The sequence below is a fragment of the Sebastes umbrosus genome, chromosome 12, assembly GCF_015220745.1.
Source record: "Sebastes umbrosus isolate fSebUmb1 chromosome 12, fSebUmb1.pri, whole genome shotgun sequence".
Classification (NCBI taxonomy): Eukaryota; Metazoa; Chordata; class Actinopteri; order Perciformes; family Sebastidae; genus Sebastes; species Sebastes umbrosus.
The window spans coordinates 13,686,133-13,708,158 of NC_051280.1; the positions used below are offsets into that span (position 1 = coordinate 13,686,133).

Below are 22,026 nucleotides of genomic sequence, written 5' to 3' on the forward strand. Positions count from 1 at the left end.
GCAAGTTTAAGGCACTTCAGCATTGGCTTCACTTTTCAGACCCAGAGGTTGCCGCCTGGTTTGGGGTTTGTTTAACCTGCTTTCTGGAAGCAGGATCTGATAGTATTTGTCAGTTAGTCGATAAGTTAGCATGTAACTTGCACTCACCACCACCATCACTGTAGAGAGCTGAAAGCAGTTCTACACTGCAGCTCTGTAAGGTCACAAAACAGGAGCCTTAAACAATAACAAAAATGTGTGCTGAATTTAGAATATCTGCGTGACCTCGAATTTGTGAAAGCCAGGTCATGTTCCATTGTGAATAAATCACCTGAGCATGAATATGATACATTGCCACAGACGGTTGAAATTACATGTTTGAGTAATATAACTTTTATTGGTCCCCGTCCAAATAACTTTTGATGGTTGTAGTTCTTTTTTTTTCGTATTTTCTGTGGCCTCACTGGACTCTGGAGATGTTTTTCAGTTGAATGTTTCTACAATGATGCTGATGAGTACAATGCTATGCTAACTTATGTAACCATAACAGAGCCAAATCTGTGACCGTCCACGTTGAAAAAGAAGGGAAAATAGCATTGTAATCATATTTCATAGACAAGAACATAGCAGCATGTTGATATATATAAATGAAATTAATAATTAAAATCAAATGATTCACTCATTTCATACAAGTAGAGTTCAATTATATGGTTCTGAACTAAGAGAGACCTGGTAAGTTGTTTGGATTCAGCCAACACTTGATAATGTGGAGAAGGAGGCCACATTCAATACATTTTATATTATAACACTAAAAAAATACATATTAATAGTGCTGTAAACTATATGCACATTTGATCAACTTCCATTATGGTGTTGTATTTTACAGATTTTCATTCAAAATGTAAAATTATAAGGAGTTTACTTGTATGTGTGTACTATGAGTGTCGCTATATATCGGTATTGATGATAACTGTGATATTTAAAAGTGAAATATTGATATCATGTTAATATTACACATGTGATAATATCTTGTAAATAACCCAGAGCCTCTTAAATCATTATACAGTTATGGTTACAGACTCTCTCTCCACCTCCCTACTCTCGTATTTTGAGTGTAATTAATTTGCCAAAAAGAGACAAAACGCACAATAAACAAAGTTAAACATGAATTTCACTGATAGCATTATTATTTTTTTCTCAAATTTTCTATAGATATCGTGATAATATCGTTATCGTGAAATCTTTAGGCCACGATAATCTTGTAGTGAAAATCTGATATTGTCATAGCACTATAGTGTGTACTGGTACATCATTTATTAGGGCACAACCATAATAATGTTAAAAGAACAGTGTGTAGGATTTAGCAGCATCTAGCGGTGAGGTTGCAGATTGAAACTTCTCCTGTGTGCCAAGCGCGAAAACACAAATGGCCCTTTCTAGAGCCAGTTGTTGTAGTGTAAATTATTTGGAGAATCGCAGAGACAGAGTTAGTTTACTTGTTAACTTAACTTAACCTGTTCCCCGGCAGCTTAGTGGAGTGACGGGGGTTAACTCGGGAGCGAGTAATGCCAAGCGGGAAAAGTTAACAAAGTGGTTTGTCCGTTTTGGGCTACTGTAGAAACATGGCGGCCGGCTCCGTTAAGAGAGGACCCGTTCCCTATGTAGATATAAACGGCTCATTGTAAAGTAACGAAAACACAACAATTCTTATTTTCAGGTGATTATACACTAAAGAAAACATACTTATTAATATTATATTCCAATTCTGCCAATAGATCCCCCTAAATGTTACACACTGGTCCTTTAAGAGAAAAGCTTTAAAATGAAATTCACCTTCTCTGTCACTCACCCTCATTTTGTACACGCATCAGCATCACAGAGATGCCTAAAATACTCATATACTAATATACTTCTCATAATATATAAACTGTATATATACAATACTCTTTGATGGTACACACTCACAGTAGATTCATCTACAACCTCACTGATACCACAGCAGAGAACAATGGATGGTATTCACCTGATGTGGCTAACAAAATAATTTGTCACCTCCCACTGTGCTCTGTTATTAAATTAGGCCAAACTCCAGATTTTTCAAAAGAAATTCCCCCTTTTAAAATGCTCCAGCCCTATTCTTTTGCGTCCACGTACGTCTTCACTTTCTCCTCCTTTTTCCTGTTTCGCAGTGAAAAACACCCTGAGGGTGAGGCCTGGGGGTGAGTTTCAGTTCAAAGTTGAAAAGGGCGCCACTGAAAAACACTGGCAGGTGTTCAACAAGTGTGGTGCATTTATGATAACACAAGTTGACTTGGTGCTCTTGAACACTGGCTGTAGATTTAGTGTAACTGAAAGAAAGAAAGAAAAAAAAAAGGCGGAGGGCGATATGAAGTGTGTCTGCTGTCAAGGTCAGTTTGTAAGTTTCTGTTCAGGTTCCTTTACTCGGCTAACGTGGCAATAACAAAGCCATACGGTGCAGCAAACAGCACAATATCTGTGCGAGGACTGTGAATTGTGCAGTGTAAGTGAAAGCTTGACCTCATAACTGCTTAGTGTTAATACGGCAGGAATTCACTGGAATTTTGTTTTCATAAATGAGGACAGGAAAGGGTAACAGTGGAGGCATAAATCAGGGATTTTTTTTCTCTTTCCTCAGAATAAGTGACCGCATGAGTGTAATAATAAACATCTCAGGCAGAGATTGATGTTGGATGGGCCTGACTAAGGGCACGTAGTTAGTAATCCATGCCCACGTTGGGCACCAACTCTCCTCACTATTCCCACATTATTCGGGGGCGAAGCAGGAAGAAATGACAGACATAATTTCCCTGTGATCAAACGTCGTTGGTCCGTACATTAACACGACCGATGTAATCTGTGCTTGGCACAGAATAATTGAACGTGCTGGAATTGGGAACTATTTTGAGGTATTTCCTCTCTTTAGAGCAGCGGGGCAGATTGGCTTAATTAAGGAGGGAAAAACAGGAAGTTTTAAAGTCATGTCTATAATTAATTGGTCGCTTCAGCCAAAGGGTCTGCCTGGTCAGGGGAGCATGAGGAAGCAGCTCTGTTGTTGTGCTCAGTCACAGGGTTCACACAAGACTTCATACAGTCTATACTACGGGGGATGTTTTTAAAAGGAAAACTACAGTTTATTATAACTCTGGATTTATTTCTGTAGGTCCGGCCATCAGTTATATAAGTGTTTGCGGACATCTTGGAATGCAGCAACATTGTTAAAGTAGGTCCAAAGGGGCAACGAACACGAGCAGTCAGACGATCATGGTGAAAACAAGCTGGAGCAAATGTGAAGGCAATAGTTAGCTAGTTTTCAGTAGCCTTTCTAGCTTGTCTACTTGTACTGAAAGAAGTTTCAATCTCGAAGATCTCTGTTTCCTTCTGTTTGGCGGCACCTATGGTGATAAGCAGTAATTGCAGGTGTGTTTTGGGATCTCATTTCCCAGAGATCAGTTCTTGAGAATTTTCCCGGGAATGTCGCCAGCCCAGTTCATAATACTGCAAATGCAAGGGGCTTTCATCAGTGGGCCATAGGCGCAGTCATCATTGTGTTACCTCATTCAGCGATAATTTGTGACTTAAAGGACCAGTGTGTAACATTTCTGGGGATCGATTAGCAGAAATGGAATATAATATTCAGAACTATGTTTTCATTAGTGTAAAATCACCTGAAACTAATAAGTGTTGTGTTTACGTTAGCTTAGAATGAGCCGTATATATCTACATAGGGAGCGGGTCCTCTTCACGGAGTCCGCCATGTTGCTCTGCCATGTTTCTACAGTAGCCCAGAACGGACAAACCAAACACTGGCTCTAGAGAGAGCCTTTCACGTTTTTACGTTACCTGAAGGCCGCCGTCGTTCTCTGACACGCTTACGGTAACATAAGTCGCAGAGTGCTAAACCGTGGTACCGCCAGCCACCATCTGGCTTCCGTTGCTCCTAAAGTAGTGTTATTATGGTAAGGATGTCTTCTGAGCGAGGCAAACAGGGTTACCACGGTTTTGCACTCGGCGGGTCACGTTAGCACAGACTTGGAAAGGGAGGAGTGAGCGGAGGGGTACTCAGCTGGTTGCAATCTGCAACCACACCACTAGATGCCGCCAAATCCTACACACTGTCCCTTTAACAGACATTTATTGAAATGAAAATCTTCGAGATTATTACTTTAATCAGTGTAGAAACACAGAACTCTCTTTTGAAAATCAACCTGCCGCGATTGACCAAACAATAACTAACAATCACTGTGATTCCAATGTAATCAATACAATAATGTTCAAATGTAAAAACAGTTATGAGAGAATGACTAAAGGTTAGTAGTTGGCCAACTAACAGGCTACCCATTATGAATACTCAAGCAAACTTCTGGTTCATCAGATTTTGAAGACTTTTCTGTACAGTTATTTTCACTTAATTTTCCCTCAAATTCTTTAATGTGTCTGTTGGCTGGCAAAAGACTTCCGCCAACTCTATTCAAAATACTGTATTAAAAAAAAACACCAGATAATAAATGGGAAACAGCTCAGTGCTATTGTCGTAGAAAGACAAAAAAACATCAACGTTTAAAACATCAATTTCAACTGAAATATATTTGTTATAACAAAAGACACATAAAACAACATCGTCAAACCCACAGTAAGTGTGATCTATAAGATAACCCTGTATTAATATAGGTTGCACAGTAGTAATCACGCTAGCAGCAGTATAGTGCGGCTAAATGACATTCGCCATGCAGTTTGTAGCGGTCAGAGTCTCCTGTAAGCCGTGGTGGATGTTTGCAAAGGACAATTTGGGTCATGGCTAGAAGGTAATTTTGTCTTTTCTCCAAATAAATTTGACTAGCTTGGAAGTTTGTTTACAACCTGTATCTAACCGCTCAAGCTTGTAGCCCCGGTGTTGCCCTCATTCTTTTTTTAGCAATGTCACCACGTTTCAAGATCTCATCACTTTGGTGAGTATGTTATCATAAGAGATGGCTGAAGCTATACGAAACCCAAGTTGTGATAGTTTTCCTGTAAGATGTTGGCTTTGTATATTCACTTCAAAATGAATATGAAATATTTTTTATATTTTTGTAAATTTGTAAAAAGTAAAACACATAGTTTAACTAATCTGACTACAATGGCTGGTGAGATTTTAATGAGCAGCTATATCTTCTGTGTAGGAGCCTGCCATCCGTCAGCCTGTTATTTATTTTAGATGCTCATTTGGTTATCAGGAGCGTTCGTCAGAGGTCTCGGTGGAGAGACACCCAATCAGCAGGCAGGAGAGGAGCCTCGCTGGGCTCCTCTGTCAAACTGCTGCTGCATCCTACAATTCATCCCTCGTCTTCACTGTGTGGCTGCGCTGCTATCTTGAGCTGTAGATGAAAATTTATTACATTTCAAGACTTCAGTGAGCCAAATGGTGTTTACACAAGCATACCTCGTTCAAAAGTCCTAAAGTCTGAGATGTTGTGTTGCATTCTGGGTAGGAGGGGGGCTGGTAAAGTCCCACCAAACTTAACATAGCCCCACGGTTGACCCATATGACTAAAGCTATGACTCCATGCAGCAGATTCTCTAGAAGCCTGGAGACTCTTAGCTAAACAACTGATACCATTCAGGAAGGCACTGTCCCGTCCCGTCCCCCCCCCCCCCCCCCCCCCCCCGTCCCCGTCCCCGTCCCCCGTTTCTCACCTCATTGTTTTATCTGTTTCACACCAGACCTGAACAATACAGATACTGGCAATGAGAAACTGAAACAAAGATTTATGCCAACTATTTCCACAAAATGTAATCAACACTGTATATTTCTCATCTAAAAAACTGAACTTTGTCCTCTCACAATCATGATTGACTTCTGATCATACATCACCAGGAGAGAATTTGCTCTCGCCGTCGACGTAATGATTAGCATATTGATTGTTGACATATGCTTAATTGATTAAAACAGGCCTGCTGTGATTTCACTGTGTTTTGTTTTCAAAGGCCGGGGTTCTGACAGAAATACTCCGGGAAGTATTGCATTTGGCGGCGAGCTCGGGTTCCCATACACGAGAGTGCTGAACTTAATTCAAAACGCCTTGGACGCAAGGCTGACTGTTGGGCTAGTAGGAGAGGAGAGATAGCTGTAACCTTGCACTGAACTCCCAAGAATCTCAGCGTACTCTTTGGATCGCAGCAGCAGAAAATATGAGTTACATGATTTAGTGGCTGAGTATCAAAGCTCAGACTTCTTTAGGGAGAGGGCTTTGTAATGAAATAACTTTCAGTTAGAGTCAGAGCTCTTACCTGACAAAACTGACATCACATTTTCTAAAAATATTATACCAAAAGTTTAGATTTATTGACAATGCATGGAAAGTCACCATTCAACTAGGTGGCAGCAAGGGAGTTTCAATAGGAGGCCTAAACGCAGGCCATAATAAAGGAGGAATGGAGTAAATTGTACAATTAATACATAAATCAAAAACAATAAATGATCAGGTAAAGTAAATACACAATGTGGGACTAGAAAGTTAGGCGTATAGAGGATATTGTCACAAAATATGTAGGCAAATTATTTTAATGTCAGGGTTCAATATGTGGTGGTTGTATCACTCTTATTGAGAAGAAACAGCCAGATGGAGATGGATAACTTTCATAAAGGTAGAGTCGGTAACCAGCGAGAGTACACTAGATTATAAAAATGATCCAACCGAAAAAGCGAGCCCAGTGTTGTCAACTCTTTTCCAATGAAAATTTGGAAGGGTTATTTAACCTCCTTTCTGACAAGTTAGCATGAAATGATTGGTACCAATGGATTCTTTAGGTCTTCTAGTTTCATGTCCTCTAGCTTTCAGACTACTGCCTCCTAAATATAGTAATGTTGGTCGGGATCCCACGGGTCTCAGAGGGTTAATCCTTTGAGCTAAAAGATATATGTCATCGTTCTACAGTTCCACTATTACAATCATGCTTTTAAACATATTTTTTTTAAAAAGGGAGCCTACCAAATCAAACACCGAACAATAATAGTCTCTCTCAGGTGTGTCTCAGTGCAGGAAGTAAAGCCCAGGTGAGCTTCCCGCCCCTTTTTATGAACTCTGCTTCTTGCCTGGGACTCTCCTGGGTCCTAGTGCTTGTTAATTACCCTTCAACACTCCTATCGTTGACTCCATCATGAAACCAAAAATGGTCATAAATAAGATAAATACATTTTATTAATACTTGTGAAATTTTGTCAAGAATTTATTACCAACTTCCACACTGTCCTCATTCAAAAGCAAACTCTCTACAACTCTCCTTTACAATGACCTCCTGTTTGTGTTCTCCTGAGAGCCAGCTTGGCTCACCATTCATAGCCGAAAGTTCCCAGCAGTCTCTGCACCTTTAGGAGAAACAACAGATTGAACAAACACAAAATGCGAGCAGCTTTTTTACTGGCAGGCCAGGCATTTAATCGCAACGTCGTTTTATTTATCTTGAATGTTTGCACATCAGAGTAGAGCTTTATTTACTGTGCGTCCAGTACAAGATGCTAAAATAGTCAGGTTCCCAATATACTGTACATGTATGTGTTATTTCTCGGCAGCATCTAGTCATCATTGTTTGATGAGGGATGGAGGACATATGGGCTATAGAGTTTCCATCAATCAAAGGTCAAATATTTTAAAAAAACTGAAGGAAACTGTCACTTGCTCACAATAAAAGTAAAACCCAAGGCCAAACATTCAACCACCTCCTCACCTTGCCATCACTGTGGGATTGTTTTGTTGGTGATTAGGTGCAGTGAGGTCTTTGTCATGGAAAAAAATAATTCTAATCATCAGTCTTTCTTATAAGATCCCAACCACATGTACAATCATAAGGCCCCATGTTATATTTAAGGCTGTATTTTCCTTCATGTAGATTGACATTTAGGAAGGCAACAGGTGCTGTTGGAGTGGGAGATACAGAGAAAATACACTATATGTAATTTTGTATGGCAAAATGTCATACGTTATTGTATAGATAGTAGAAACTCTGTTTATGACGGTATGTCTGCTAATTCAGTAAATTAAATAGCTGAAAAATCAAGTTTCTGCATCCAAAAAAATATAGAAATCCAACATCCCTATAGGAAAACTGAAGAGATGTGCCAATGAGATACACTGCATTACTATTGGTGCCAATACTGACCTTATTAAGCGGATCACGTATCGACCATTGCATGACAGATCCACATTAAATAAAGTTCCTTTGTCAATGTCATTATGAAATTCATTGTTTCCACTATAAGGTACATTATTCAGTCATGGTGGCTCTCGACTCAGTTTTAAGCAACAACAGCAGTCCCTGGTCTCATGTTAAATGTGCAGAATACAGGATTGGGAGTGTTTCCACGGCTCTCAACATGGCGACGGCTGCTTGCAGCTAACGAAAGCCCCCAGGAAGAGCGCCGGTTGTTGATGCCAATTGTCAATTGTAGGATTGAAACTAGAAAACCTAAGGAATCCATTGGTACCAACCATGTCATACTAGCTTGTCATGAAGGAGGCTAAATAACGCTCCAAATTTGCGCTAAATTTTGGCGAGGAAAAACTGTTATGGCCATTTTCAAAGGGGTCCCTTAACCTCTGACCTCAAGATGTGTGAATGAAAATGGGTTCTATGGGTACCCACGAGTCTCCCCTTTACAGACATGCCCACTTTATGATAATCAACCGGGCATGTCATAGTCATAGTCAAGTCAGCACACTGACACACTGACAGCTGTTGTTGCCTGTTGGGCTTGAGTTTGCCATGTTATGATTTGAGCATATTGTTTTATGCTAAATGCAGTACCTGTGAGGGTTTCTGGACAATATTTGTCATTGGTTTGTGTTGTGAATTGATATCCAATAATAAATATATACATACATTTGCATAAAGCAAGCAATTATTCTTTATTTTAATGGATTGACAGCCCTAGAATAAATCAATTATTTGAATAATAAATATAGTGTTTGTTCCCAGGTAACTGGTGTAGCTTTTGATACTCTATTAGGTTAAAGTATTGTAGGTTGCCAAGGAGCTTTTCCTTTTACATCAGAACAAATTCCTTTTGTCTTTTCCTCCACTTTGAGCCTTCAATCACATCTCCCATTAGGCCCTACTGTTTGTTCCGATTCTAACTTCCTGGCATTTCTTACAACTCATACAATGACGTAATAATACGTCACTTTCCTTCAATAGAAGTGTCATTTGTTCCAACACCGAGCCTTCCCTGAACACACTCCCACTGTTTCTGTAATAAGTAACACACACGACATAGTATTATTTAGCTCTGAACCTTCCCCTTGTGTGTGTGCGTGTAACAAACTTCCTGTGAGTAAGTGGCTGCGAGATATATTTATGATGGGGTGGAGGAGGTGCCTTTATTCTTTCCTGTAGTGTTTGCTATAACTGAGAAGGCAAAAATGCTGTGTGGACATAGCTTTGAGAGCACAGTTTGGCTTTCTATGAATGTGACAAGGCGAATAAATCACAGAATCCAGAAATGGTTTATATGCACAAACTCACTTTCCATTAGAGATCTTTTTGATGGTACTCCCAATCTGAAAAGACTCCACGAGCAGGACGGCTATCATGTTTTCTAAGTGTTGTTTCTCCCAGAGTGTGCCCCCATGTCTGTCGAGGAAACCCAAAAGGGCTGAGTCAGAGATCCCATCTCTTCCGGAGGCAGGGCCAGCGGTGCTCCCCTTTGAAAGGCAACATGGAAAGATCAACGGGCATCTCCTGAGGGAGCCACTGGGACCATACTGGGCTGCTGCTGCCCCACGGCCAAACAGCCCTGGGGCCTGTAGTCTGCTGCTGCTGGGTTAGTCTGTGCTGTTTACTTTGGGAGGACTTTCAACCCTGAGCAGCCATCAAGATCTCTGCATTCTCCCTCTTTGTCTGTTTCTGTCTGCATCACTTATTATTCCCACTCTCTCCCCAGATCTGCAACTCTCATTCACAATTACATCCCATCACTTTACAGATAATAACTGTAAGCTCGCCGTTTGCATCACTCTATGTGAATGTGGTGGTTGATGTGACCCTCAGCTCATGCGAACATCCATCCACAGGGAGGATTTCTGTGCTGTTGTGTTTATATTTCCTCCCTCGCAGCACCATGGATACCAGTCAGACAGTGCCAAGGTAGGACCACCTCATAAATTCACAAACCTATAAATATTTGCTCGTGTTTTGAGTTCAGCACTAGTTTGCATTTACATATCTGAAGGTGGTTTTGTAATTTATCTGCACGGAGGCTCAAGGACTTAACGCCTGGTGGTCTCGGTACACGAATTGTGTTATATATATATATATATATAATACCCAGCAGCGAGTGAACACATGCCAAACGTTTCCATTTACAGCTGAACTCGACACCAGTAACACTAACACTGAAAAAATGCAACATTATGATGGATGGCTAAAACAAATGGCTGCATCATTCTAATGAAATGTCAAAAAAAAGTTTGACCTTTTTTGCAAATGAAAGAAAAACAATCACAATGTTCACCTCCAAACTGTGGATGTGGCTGTTGTGTTGTGCAGCACATTCCTCCACGCTCAATAAACTCAGTTAAATCAATATGTCAAAGAGCAGACAGATAACGCTAAGCCCAGACATAAATCTTAAGCATCTCTAAAAATCTTTTCATGTGGTATTACTCACAGGCCATATTCGCCTAAGTACAGTAAACATTGTGACAGGTACTTTGAGCTGCTGGTTCAAGAGGACACAGGAAAGTGGATTGTGCTTTGAGCCTTCAGGGGCCGGTAGAGAAAAGAGAAACTCTTAAGTAAAAAAGCTGTCAGGAACAATAAAGGTTTGCTTTAATGAAACATAAGCAGAATGTGGAGGCAAAAAGCTGGAAATCAAATTTTTTTTGGTTTGCAATTTAATTTTTTTTTTTCCCAGGTCTTTATTTTTCCTCCCAATCATGAAAACATCCGAGAAAACAAAGCCAGTTTTTGTTCCTCCAGGGAGAAACGGGGAGTTAAAACATGGCTATGATTGCCTCACACAAAAGTATGCCTGAGTAATATTAATATTATGCAAGAACACAGTTCTTTCCACAGCTTCAAAAATACTGATTATTTTTTTCTTTAAAACACAAAAAACTAACTGTAAATTCATTTGCATCACCAGAACAATTTATTGGACTGAAATTTAAATAAAATAATTTGTTATAAAAAAAATAAAACGACAAAAACAGCAAAAAAAAAAAGAATGCTAAAATAAACATGATATTTTTTTTTAAAAATAAATAAATCCAGAGAATGAATGACATTGCCCTTTTTGGATGTTGTGAGGAAGAAAAAAAGATAAGAAATAACCCTCTTTACGCCAAGTTTCACATGTAACTCATCAGATTGCCTTCATGATTGTGTTGTGGCCTGAATGCCTTTTTGAGCCTCCACCCACACTCTGCTGGAGGACAAACAGGGTGGAAAAACAAACATAATCTCTTTAATTTTGATTTTTGCATACCACCCATGCAGCTGTGAATCCAAAATATATACCACAATGAGAAATATCACATTGTAATATAACACCCTTGCTTCCTTTATTCCCTTTTTCCACTATCGTCCACTTTAACACCTCATTGTGTGAAACTACTGGGCCGTTACACTCCCTTTAATCCTCACAGTCAAAGTCATCAAAGTAACATGAATTTGTTCAGAGGTGACCTCACTCTCCGCTTTTGGTCTAATTTTGGTATAAAATGACGCAATCGTACATGCTTGCATTGTGAAAGGTACACAGTTTACAGTGAGTCAGGTAGTGCATGCAGCCAACAGTCTTCTTTTGCAGTTTATGTCTTGTAACATAAAGGTCAGTAGGCCTCACAGCTATTCTGGGTGTGCTTTGTTCAAACAAGCCATCCAACTGCTTTACATGTCAAAGAGTTTTTGAGAATAGTACCTTAACGCTCCCCCAACAGCTGACAACATTTCAGTATCAAAAATTGGTCTGAAAGAGTTGATTATTTGCATTATTTTTTCAGTAAATAATTAAACAAAACCACTAGATGACATTTATACCCTGTTTAAACCAAACTAGTTTCAGTCAGATACAGTAAGAGCTTTCAGTGGAAAACATGTGCAGATTCAACACTATACTCTTCTACAAGAAAACAAAATTAGAAAAGAAGACATCAGAAATGGTTTAACTTCTACTCTATATTGATATCTTTATTAACAATCATAGCCATGTTTTCAACAATGGAAGATTTATAAATATTTTTTTTCTTTTTGATTCATAAAAGTCGTCTCGGCACTTGTGGCATGATTCCAGTTTGTGGAAAGAAAACAAAAACAAAAATCTAAATGTCCTTAAAGAATATAGAGCTTTATGAAGCAGTGGTATCCAATCAACAGCTTGAGGAAATCCGTTATGTACATGATGGCTTGTTTTTTTTTGTTAGATCTGGTTCTGTGCCACGGTGGATGGGAGAGAGTGCATGGCCGGGTCCAGAAACCATCCACAGCAGGCCATCTGATTGATCATCTGGGCCTGGAGATTCCCTTTGTGTTTTCTTTAAGGCAACAATATCCCTCTTACACCAATCTGGAAACAGCTATTCCACGCTCGGTTCAGGCTCGCAGTGTGACTGAAGGTCGCCTTCTTCTCACCCTGTCTGACTCTTCTTGCATCAGCTGCGAGGAAGGAACCAAACATCGCCCCCCAAATACTTCCACACTACATCCAGACAAGAGGGGCCAGGGACTGCTGTCCTCCCAAAGATTTAGATGTTCAGGCTAAGGCCATGGGGCACCAGGGTTCCCCCCTCACTGCAGCTACATCTGATGGCTGGGACAGACCCACGCTGGTGTACAGGCTGTCCTGTCCCGGGTACTTCACCGCCGAGCCAGAGCCGGTTCCCTCCCCTGAGCTGGACAGCACGGACGAACTGACCTACAAAGCAAATATGCATCATTATTATTAGCCCTAATTGCATTTTCAAAGCATTTCTTGTATAGAATAAGATGTCTCTATTTGGAATGTGATTCATGTTTGGCTTTTGGACTGAGATGCCAAAAAAAAGCACCAGATCCTGACTGAGCAATGTGGGGGCTCATCTCACTCTCATATTATTTATAGTGACACATAATGTGAGCATCAGCATGTGATCTTTTTTGCAAAAAAGCACCTGCTGTAAATGCTTTTAATGCTTTCAACGTGTTCATTACAAAGATATTCAACCCTGAGGATCCAACAAGGACAAAGTTTGACATTTAAAATTACTGTGAGAATGGTATTTTCAGGTTTTATTAAAAACAAACTTCAATTATAATAGGAAACATGTACATACTCGCCTTTATGTAGGCTATTTATCAAATTATTTTTCTTATTAGAAAAGTTTTAATAGCGTTTACTAATTTCATAATGGTATTGCCTCTTGTTTGTGTATCTCATTTTTGTTGCATTGTTTTCCTTTTTTTTGTTATTGACTCAATATCACTGTAAATGATGGTCACCCACACTGATGTCTCCAGTATGAATAAATGTTGAATTAATAATATAGCTGATGCTTTGAATTCAAATGCAGCAGAATAATTATAATATATATATATTTATATATATATTATAATTAATATATTATATATATATTAATAATATAGCTGATGCTTTGAATTCAAATGCAGCAGAATAATTATAATATATATATATATATATATATATATATATATATATATTATAATTAATATATTATATATATATTAATAATATAGCTGATGCTTTGAATTCAAATGCAGTAGAATATATATATATATATATACATATATATATATGTATATATATATATATATTTTATTTTTATTTTTTTTAGATAGAAACTTACCCCTGACACCTGTCCAGAGGGAGAGCTGGTTTTCGAGCAGTCTTCTGAATTAGATGAAGATGTAGATGTGGGAGTCATAGAGACAGAGTTGTTATTTCCTAAAAAAAAATTAAAAAAAATAATATTTGGTTAAATTATATACAAATAAAATTAAAGCAACAATTTGATGATAATTCTCCACAAGAACGTGAGCAATAATTAATGAGTGTCTCACCAGAGGATCCCTTTGCTTTATTCAAGGTCTTGGGTTTTCTTTTTCTTGTCTGGATTCCCTCTTTCTTCATGGCGAGAGGACGAGGAACCTGCACATTGCATCATTTTTTTGGAGCCCAGTTATTATTTTGTGATTTGCAAATGCGTTCATTCTGTCTCAGTGGAAAAATTACACGTTTGAAAGAGAAATGAAATGAAATGAAATCTCGACTCACCCCATGCAGTTTAGTGTAGAGACCACAAGCGTTACACACCGGCTCTCCCTCCGCGTTCCTGCGCCACAAAGTGGTCGTGCTGGTCTGACAGTTCGCGCAGGACAGGCCGATTCTTCTGGAGGTTGACTGGTGACCAAAACATAACAAAAAGTTCTTTAGTTTCTGAAGCCTTATAAATAGTTAGTTCTGAGTTCCCTGTTAAGAAAGTTACCTCCTTGGGCTTTTATTTTGAAAAAATAGGAGAATCCCTAGATTTCCTGTTCTAAGATGTGGAACATTTTACAGTTTGAATGGAGTTTCTAGGTGAAAGTATGAATGAGCAGTGAGGAGTTGAAAATGCTTGAACATGTTTAAATTCTGAACATTTCTTCCATTCATTTCAATGGAGAATGTTTGATGAATTATGGTTAATAATTCTGAAAATGTGAAAGTTATGAATGAGAAAAGTAATATCCATAGATTCCTAATTGAGCTGCACGTTTTGATGTTTGAATGGAGTTTCTATGTTGAAAAATGTGGAACGAGTAGCGATGCAAAAAAAGTGGTATGATGAAAAATAAAGATAAACTCAGTAGAATAACATATGTTAACTACCAATAAAGAACAGAATATAATTTTTGAGCGTGGGTGGGATACTTTGAGTCAGGGTGAGGATTGGAGTTAAACAAAATTAATAAATAAATAATGTTGATAAAGGTCAACTAAAGGGATGTGTCTGTAAAATAGAATAGATAATTGTGTAAGCGAATGTGTCTAAGTGGATATATATATATATATATATATATATATATATATGAATGCGCGTGTGGATATAGACATATGTATACTGTATGTATATATATCTATATATGAGATTGGTTGTATGTATATGAATATGAACTTATCTCTTGACACTGCACTATTACAACGGGTAGTACTCTTTTTATATATATATATATATATATATATATATATATGTTGTTGCTGCTGTCTGTATGTCCCTTTACAAGTATGTGTATGTATTCCTTTAACCTGAAATAAAAAAAAATTTAAATTTTTTTTAAAAAAAAATTAAAAAGAAAATCAATTAATGATTATAATCAATACATAACTGGGACATATCAGAGAGGAAGGTGATATTAATAATAGATCTGTCAAGACTTGGGAGTCTTTGAGAAAATGTTTTTAAAGTGAAAGTCATTTAATTACAATTCAGCCATTCACGCCCTATTTCCTAACAATAATACGAGCCCTATTAGGATCTCCATTTACTCACAGCTTTCCACAGGATGTTAATTCTCAAGGAGCCATCAGATTCCTAGTAAAAACTGTGCGTAATGCGCGTAATGGCACCAGGAAAAGATTTGCCCTTATTGTCATATTAAATCATTCAACAGAAGCACTGAATAGGGTGACAGATGAAGTGTTACTTTAACAAATCACTCCATGTAATGGGTGGTTTTTAATCCAATTAAATCAGTGTCTTCAATTCCGTTAAAATTAATTATGGGACATGTACTAATAAACCTCTAATATTATTTGGTAACGTGCTAAATGTCATCAATTTGCACAAATGTAGTCCTACTTTTCTGCCCATTTTACATGATCAGTCACAGATATAATGAAAAACAAAATTATTAGAAAAAGAAATCTGACCCAAAGTTTGATATATCGCATAAAAACCTCACTTTTAACAGTCTCTTCTGCACTATATTCACTTTTAACAGTTTTCTTCATCTCCTTGTATTTTTATATCTTGTATATTTGTTTGTACTTTGCACTACTAACTTTTTTACTGCCTTTTTACTAACATGTTTTGCACTATGGAACTGTGATGCTGGAAACTTAAATTTCCCTCAGGATCAATAAAGTTACTATATCTATCTATCTATCTATCTATCTATCTATCTATCTATCTATCTTTTCTGCATCAGACACTATGGATATCATCGCAGCCATTAGGCAGCAGGACATTGAGCTGTTAAGTGCTGCTTACCGTCCGTTTCTGTGGTTTAATTAATGGCCGGCTGAGTCCGTTCATCTTGCTGTAGAGGCCGCAGGCGTTGCAGAGAAAGTGTCCGGTGCCGTCGCGCCTCCAAAGCGGCGTGGAGATGGAGCCGCAGTTCACACACTCTCTGCCTTCACCCATGTCGTCCAGAATATCTGTAACTGGAAAAAAAGAAGAAAAAAAGACTGGAATCAGCATATAACGCACGCATTTGAATAAACATGGACATATGACAACAGGTTGTAATTTCATAAGGAAACTCATAAGGTTTCTCAGATATATAATATGCGAGTTGACACTAATCAATCAGATCCACTGATTATAAACCTGACACTCTTTCAATATATTTTAAACTTTTTTTTTTAATTTTTAATATTCTATTTGTACACATATTTTGGTGAAATTTAAATATAAGAATAGAATTGTTGTGGTACTTCATAAAAAAAAACATAGTTTTGGGTCTTTTGAGCTCCACATGGAGATCAGCTTCTGTTACAAAAGTGCACTGGAGTTTCAAAAACACACTTCATGCCTTCTTCATTAAAGGATCATCATCATTAACCCAGACAGTTATTCCATCACTATTTGGCTTTTATTGTTATAATCCTATTTATATGGTTCTTATTGTAACTTGTCCCTCCAACTGCCCCCATGCCTTTAATATGTTTCCTTTGACTTAACTAATTATTGGTTGTCTGTTGTATGTATGGATGTATGGATGGACTGGGAATGCTACAAATGAATTGCTCCCTTGGGGATAAATAAAGTTGTCTGAACTGAACAGAACTGAACTGAACTATGCCCATTGCATTTTGTTTCTCAGATATTGATATGCGAGGTGACACAAATCAAATCAGATCCATTGATTATAAACCTGACACTGTGTCAATACATTTATACTTTTATACTTCTATATTTACACATATTTTGGGGAAATTTTAAATATAAGAATAATATTTTTGAGCTCAGGCCTCCACATGGAGATGAGCTTCTGTTACAAAATACGCACTGGAGTTTCAGTGCTTTGCGTAAAGACACTTCATGCCTTCTTCATTAAAGGATCATCATCATTATTATCCCAGACAGTTATTCCATCACTATTTGTCTTTTATTGCTATAATCCTATTTATATGGTTCTTATTGTAACTTGTCCCTTCAACTGCCCCCATGCCTTTAATATGTTTCCTTTGACTTAACTAATGAATTGGTTGTCTGTTGTATGTATGGATGTATGTATGGACTGGGAATGCTACAAATGAATTGCATTTTATTATTATTATATTATTATTTTTATATATAAATTTGTATTATTTATTATTATATTACATTTTATTATTATTATATTCTATTATATATTCTATTATTTTATTACTATTTTTTTATTTGAATAAATAAAGTTGTCTGAACTGAACTGAACTGAAATATGCCCATTGCATTTGTTTCTCAGATATTGATATGCGATATATTTGTTACTTTTTAATATACTATATTTACACATATTTTGGTGAAATTTTAAATATAAGAATAATATTTTTGTGCTTAGGCCTCCACATGGAGATCAGCTTCTGTTACAAAATACGCACTGGAGTTTCGGTGCTTTGCGTAAAGATACTTCATCCCTGATTAAAGGATCATCATCATTAACCCAGACAGTTATTCCATCACTATTCCCTTTGCATTTGTCTTCTCTTCTTACCTCCGTTTGGCCCTCTAACAAAGGGCGCCCCTCTGCTCTGCAAGGTGTGCAGCATGGTGTTGTCGAAATGTCCCCCTGTCGTCCACGGCGAGGGCAGCTGTGTGAGCTGCGGTGCAACATAAGGAGAGTAGGGGCTCGAGTAGGTCGCGCTGAGAGGCCGAGAGAGGCCGTACTGGTCCCGGGTGTTAGAGTAGCTGGTAGTGGGCGTCCCGGTGTTCATGGGCGGACTGGGAGGATAGTGGAACCGACTGGAGGTGTGCGGACTCCCGGTGCCGTACGACGGGCTCTCCGGAGCCGCCTGCGACCACACCGAGTGGCTCGGCTGAGAAGAGCTGCTGGCCTGCAGGTAGGACAGGCTGGGGATCATGGGGCCCACCCTGGAGCTGGGCACGTACACCGGGGAGTTTGGGTTGGAGTGCATGTTATAACCACCAGAGGAGGAATCATATCCAGTCTGGCTCTGCGCTGCAGCTATAGCCAGCGTCTGGTACATGTCGGATGGGTCCACCAGCAGACTCGCCTTACAGTGGACCAGTTTACCTCCTCCCTGGTCTAGATCCGTAAACAGCGGGATGTCCTCCACGTTGCTAAGGGTGTTGTTATGGTGACCGAAGTGAACGTAGGAGTGTAGTGTTGATCTGCTGCTGTTGTCGGAGCGGCGGTGGTGGTGGTGTCCCAGAGAGTCGAGGTCGATGATCGGAGGTGTCCTCAGCTCGTCCGAGGTGGGACCGTCCCTCCTGCTGCTGTCTCCACCTCCACCACCAGACAGGTAGGAGGTCTGCTGCTCAGCCGGGGACCCTGGGCTGCTGGTGACTTCTCGCTTGACCATGGACCAGCTGTTTTCGGCCAGGTCCATCCAGGAGCACTTTCCATACACCGTTGGGGTTAACAACAAAAATCAGCCAGGGAGTAGTAGTCTACCCTATAAGGAAACACATAAAAAAGAGTTGGGTTAGGATTGTTTAGGAAAATCAGAAGAAAAGAAGCTTTTAAGCATGAGTTTTTTTAAATGTGGCCAAAAAAAACATCTGGATTACTATACATTTCTGGAGAAATCTACCTAATCTGATGCGCTCGGTTCGTTTTCATCTTTTAAAAGAGAAGCAACTTACATTTCCACAATATGAATCTGACTATATGCGTGTCCACTGTGTCATCTCTTACTCCAATAAAAACGCATCCAATCCGCCATACTCCACATCAGGCGCTCTTAACGAAGTGCACTGGATCTGTCCATGTCCAAATCTCTGTCCTCCCACACGCACACACAATCAGAAGAAAAGCTTTTACGCATGAGTTTTTTTAAATGTGGCCCCAAAAAAACATCTGGATTAAAAAAGATCGCTATAAGTTTCTGGAGAAATCTACCTCTGATACGCTCGGCTCGTTTTCATCTTTTAAAAGAGCAGCAGCTTACATTTCCACAATATGAATCTGACTATGCATGTCCACTGTGTCATCTCTTAACTACAATAAAAAAAAAGAGTTGGAACTGTTAGAATTGTATAGGAAATCAGAAGAAAAAGAAGCTTTTACGCATGTGGAGTTTTTTAAATTGTGGCCCAAAAAACATCTGGATTAAAAAAGATCGCCATAAATTTCTGGAGAGATCTACCTCTGATACGCTCGGCTCGTTTTCATCCTTTAAAAGAGCAGCAGCTTACATTTCCACAATATGAATCTGACTATATGTATGTCCACTGAAATTGATTGTATAGGAAATCAGAAGAAAAGTGATCCGTTTCATTCTGAAAAAGTCAGCTTTTTTTCTCTAAACCAACATGGCTCAGTTCAAAATTTTGTTTCACAACAAAACTCCTCATCTCTCCTCTGACATCAGATGATTTTGCTGCCACTTTACACTTCATAGTGTTCAAACACAGAGAGAGAGAGACTGAAGTCTCATCTGTCACTGGATTTAAATGAATGCCTCTGACTGCAGTAAAATGCAGAAAAATTTAAATAGTGTCCAGGTCCTAACATCTGTCATTAAAGGAATGTATAAAAATAAGACGCGTCTTCTGATTAATCTAAAAAAATCAGGCTTTTACAGAGAAATTTGGAGCTTTTACGCGTGTGGAGTCTTTTAAATGTGGCCCCAAAAAACATCTGGATTAAAAAAGCCATACAACTTTATTGTCAGTTTGCACTGCAATTCATTTTGCAACCATATGCAGTTCAGTTTGAGAAAAAAGTACACATACAATAGACATACTGTTACCATAGACAGACAGTTTGTGGAGTTTTTTAAATGTGGCCCTAAAAAACATCTGGATTAAAAAAGATCGCTACATTTCTGGAGAAATCTACCTAATCTGATGCGCTCGGCTCGTTTTCATCTTTTAAAAGAGCAGCAGCTTACATTTCCACGATATGAATCTGACTATATGCGTGTCCACTGTGTCATCTCTTAACTCCAATAAAAACGCATCCAATCCGCACAGTGACTTCCATACTCCACATCAGGCGCTCTTAAAGACGCACTGGATCCGTCCATGTCCAAATCTCTGTCCTCCCACACACAAGCACACACACATACACATATACAGATAGGAAACAAAACGCAATATGTCTTCACAGCAAAAGAGATAACCGTTTGATAAGACCCAAAAAGAGATAAGGGCTGAGAGAGGCAGGCTATAGAGCGATACAACACAATACCCCCGAAATGAGGATTTTAGGTTCCAGCTGCGCCAGATGTTTAGAGAGAGAAGACAGTAACGAAAAAGAGAGAAGAGGAAGAGACATTATAGCCGCTTTCCAGCACATACCTTGCTATTTGTGTGCCATAGGTTTGCACGCAAAGTTCCTTAATAGTTGAGCCGCTGCTGCTTCTCTCCTGTGAAGTAATGGGAATCGTTGGTGCGGTCTGACTGACGAGGTTTATGAGAGGAGGCGCTTGTGTTGTGTTGGTCGGTGGCTGCGGGAGGCGGACCAATCATGAGGAGTCAGACTGAGTGAGTGAGCTGCTGGAACACGATGGGGGTGCCAGCCTATAAACTCCTCCAATCAATCACACCCAGAGAGAGAAAGAGAGAAAAGAGACGTTGGTCATGTCTGAAACTTAAAAAAGAATAATTTGCAAAATGCAATCAGAGAGTTTTCAATAATTATACTTTTGGATAGATATGGCACTCCACCCTTCTCATGTCTTTTACTTTTAAATTGTATCAAATGTAATTCCTATAATCAATAACTAATACCAGTCTAAAGTTTAACCCCTATATATTAATATTTTTTCCCCAGTATTGTTATGCTGCTGTTTTTGCTCTACAACGTTGGTTTGGATTGTATTTTATTCAAAACTTTACGCTGATTAAAATGGTGGAATATAACTTTTTTACTCAAGTACTGTATTTAAGTAAAAGTTTGGAGGTACTTTATTAGAGTGCTTAAATTTCAGAGAGACCTATTGTACTATTTACTGCACTCTATTCATATGACAGCTTAGTTTCCCGATTATGATATTTACATAAAAAAATATATGATCTGTTAATAAAATAAAACAAATTATTACACAATTAAACTACCCAACAGTATGCAATTTAGTAAAAGTAGCTCCAACTTTTCCTCCCCATTAATGCACCATTAACAATAATAATCAAACAATATAACATATTTAACAATATATCACAGGGTTTGTCTGCATAAGATATAGTATAATATCATAATATCCCTGTAATTTGACTTAAAACGTATTTTGAAAGCAAGGTAATGGAGTATTTTTACACTGTTCTTTTGCTACTTTTACTTTGGTAAAATATCTGAATACTTCCACCATTGGCTGATTATTGCATCAATATTAAAATGTTATTGACTTTGATTGATTCACAAAATTCACAATTACCACCAACTTTATATAGTGCTACATGTGTCATTGAGTAGAGTCGATTATTAATCAACTAATACAATATATTCTCTCAAGAGGTAATGTGACAAATTAAATGTTGACTTATTTGCGCATTTTTAATTCCCAGTCTGATCTGTATATTCCAGGTAAAAGTCTTGATTCAGGCTAAATGTCCTCCTCTTTGTTTATTCTCCTCTTGTTCACTGCGGTGATCAATAAATCTCTTCCTAATTAGTTTATTTAAGTCA

At 38.5% G+C, this 22,026-nt stretch overlaps 1 protein-coding gene across 2 annotated transcripts; it reads right to left on the reverse strand.

The window, feature by feature from the left end:
• Window positions 1-10,786: 10,786 nt before the first annotated feature.
• Window positions 10,787-20,855, reverse strand: gata6 (GATA binding protein 6). 2 transcript variants are annotated; one of them, XM_037788416.1, is made up of 7 exons: window positions 20,700-20,855; window positions 17,929-18,850; window positions 16,221-16,393; window positions 14,246-14,371; window positions 14,032-14,119; window positions 13,818-13,915; window positions 10,787-12,889 (listed from the first exon to the last, which is right to left on the reverse strand). In XM_037788416.1, exons 2-7 carry the CDS (start codon window positions 18,782-18,784, stop codon window positions 12,728-12,730), a joined length of 1,503 nt encoding a protein of 500 aa, XP_037644344.1. In that variant the 5' UTR covers window positions 18,785-18,850; window positions 20,700-20,855; the 3' UTR covers window positions 10,787-12,727. The 2 variants fall into 2 exon arrangements, with proteins under 2 accessions (XP_037644344.1, XP_037644345.1); XM_037788417.1 differs by lacking the exon at window positions 20,700-20,855 and adding an exon at window positions 19,544-19,620.
• Between the last annotated feature and the right edge of the window lie 1,171 nt (window positions 20,856-22,026).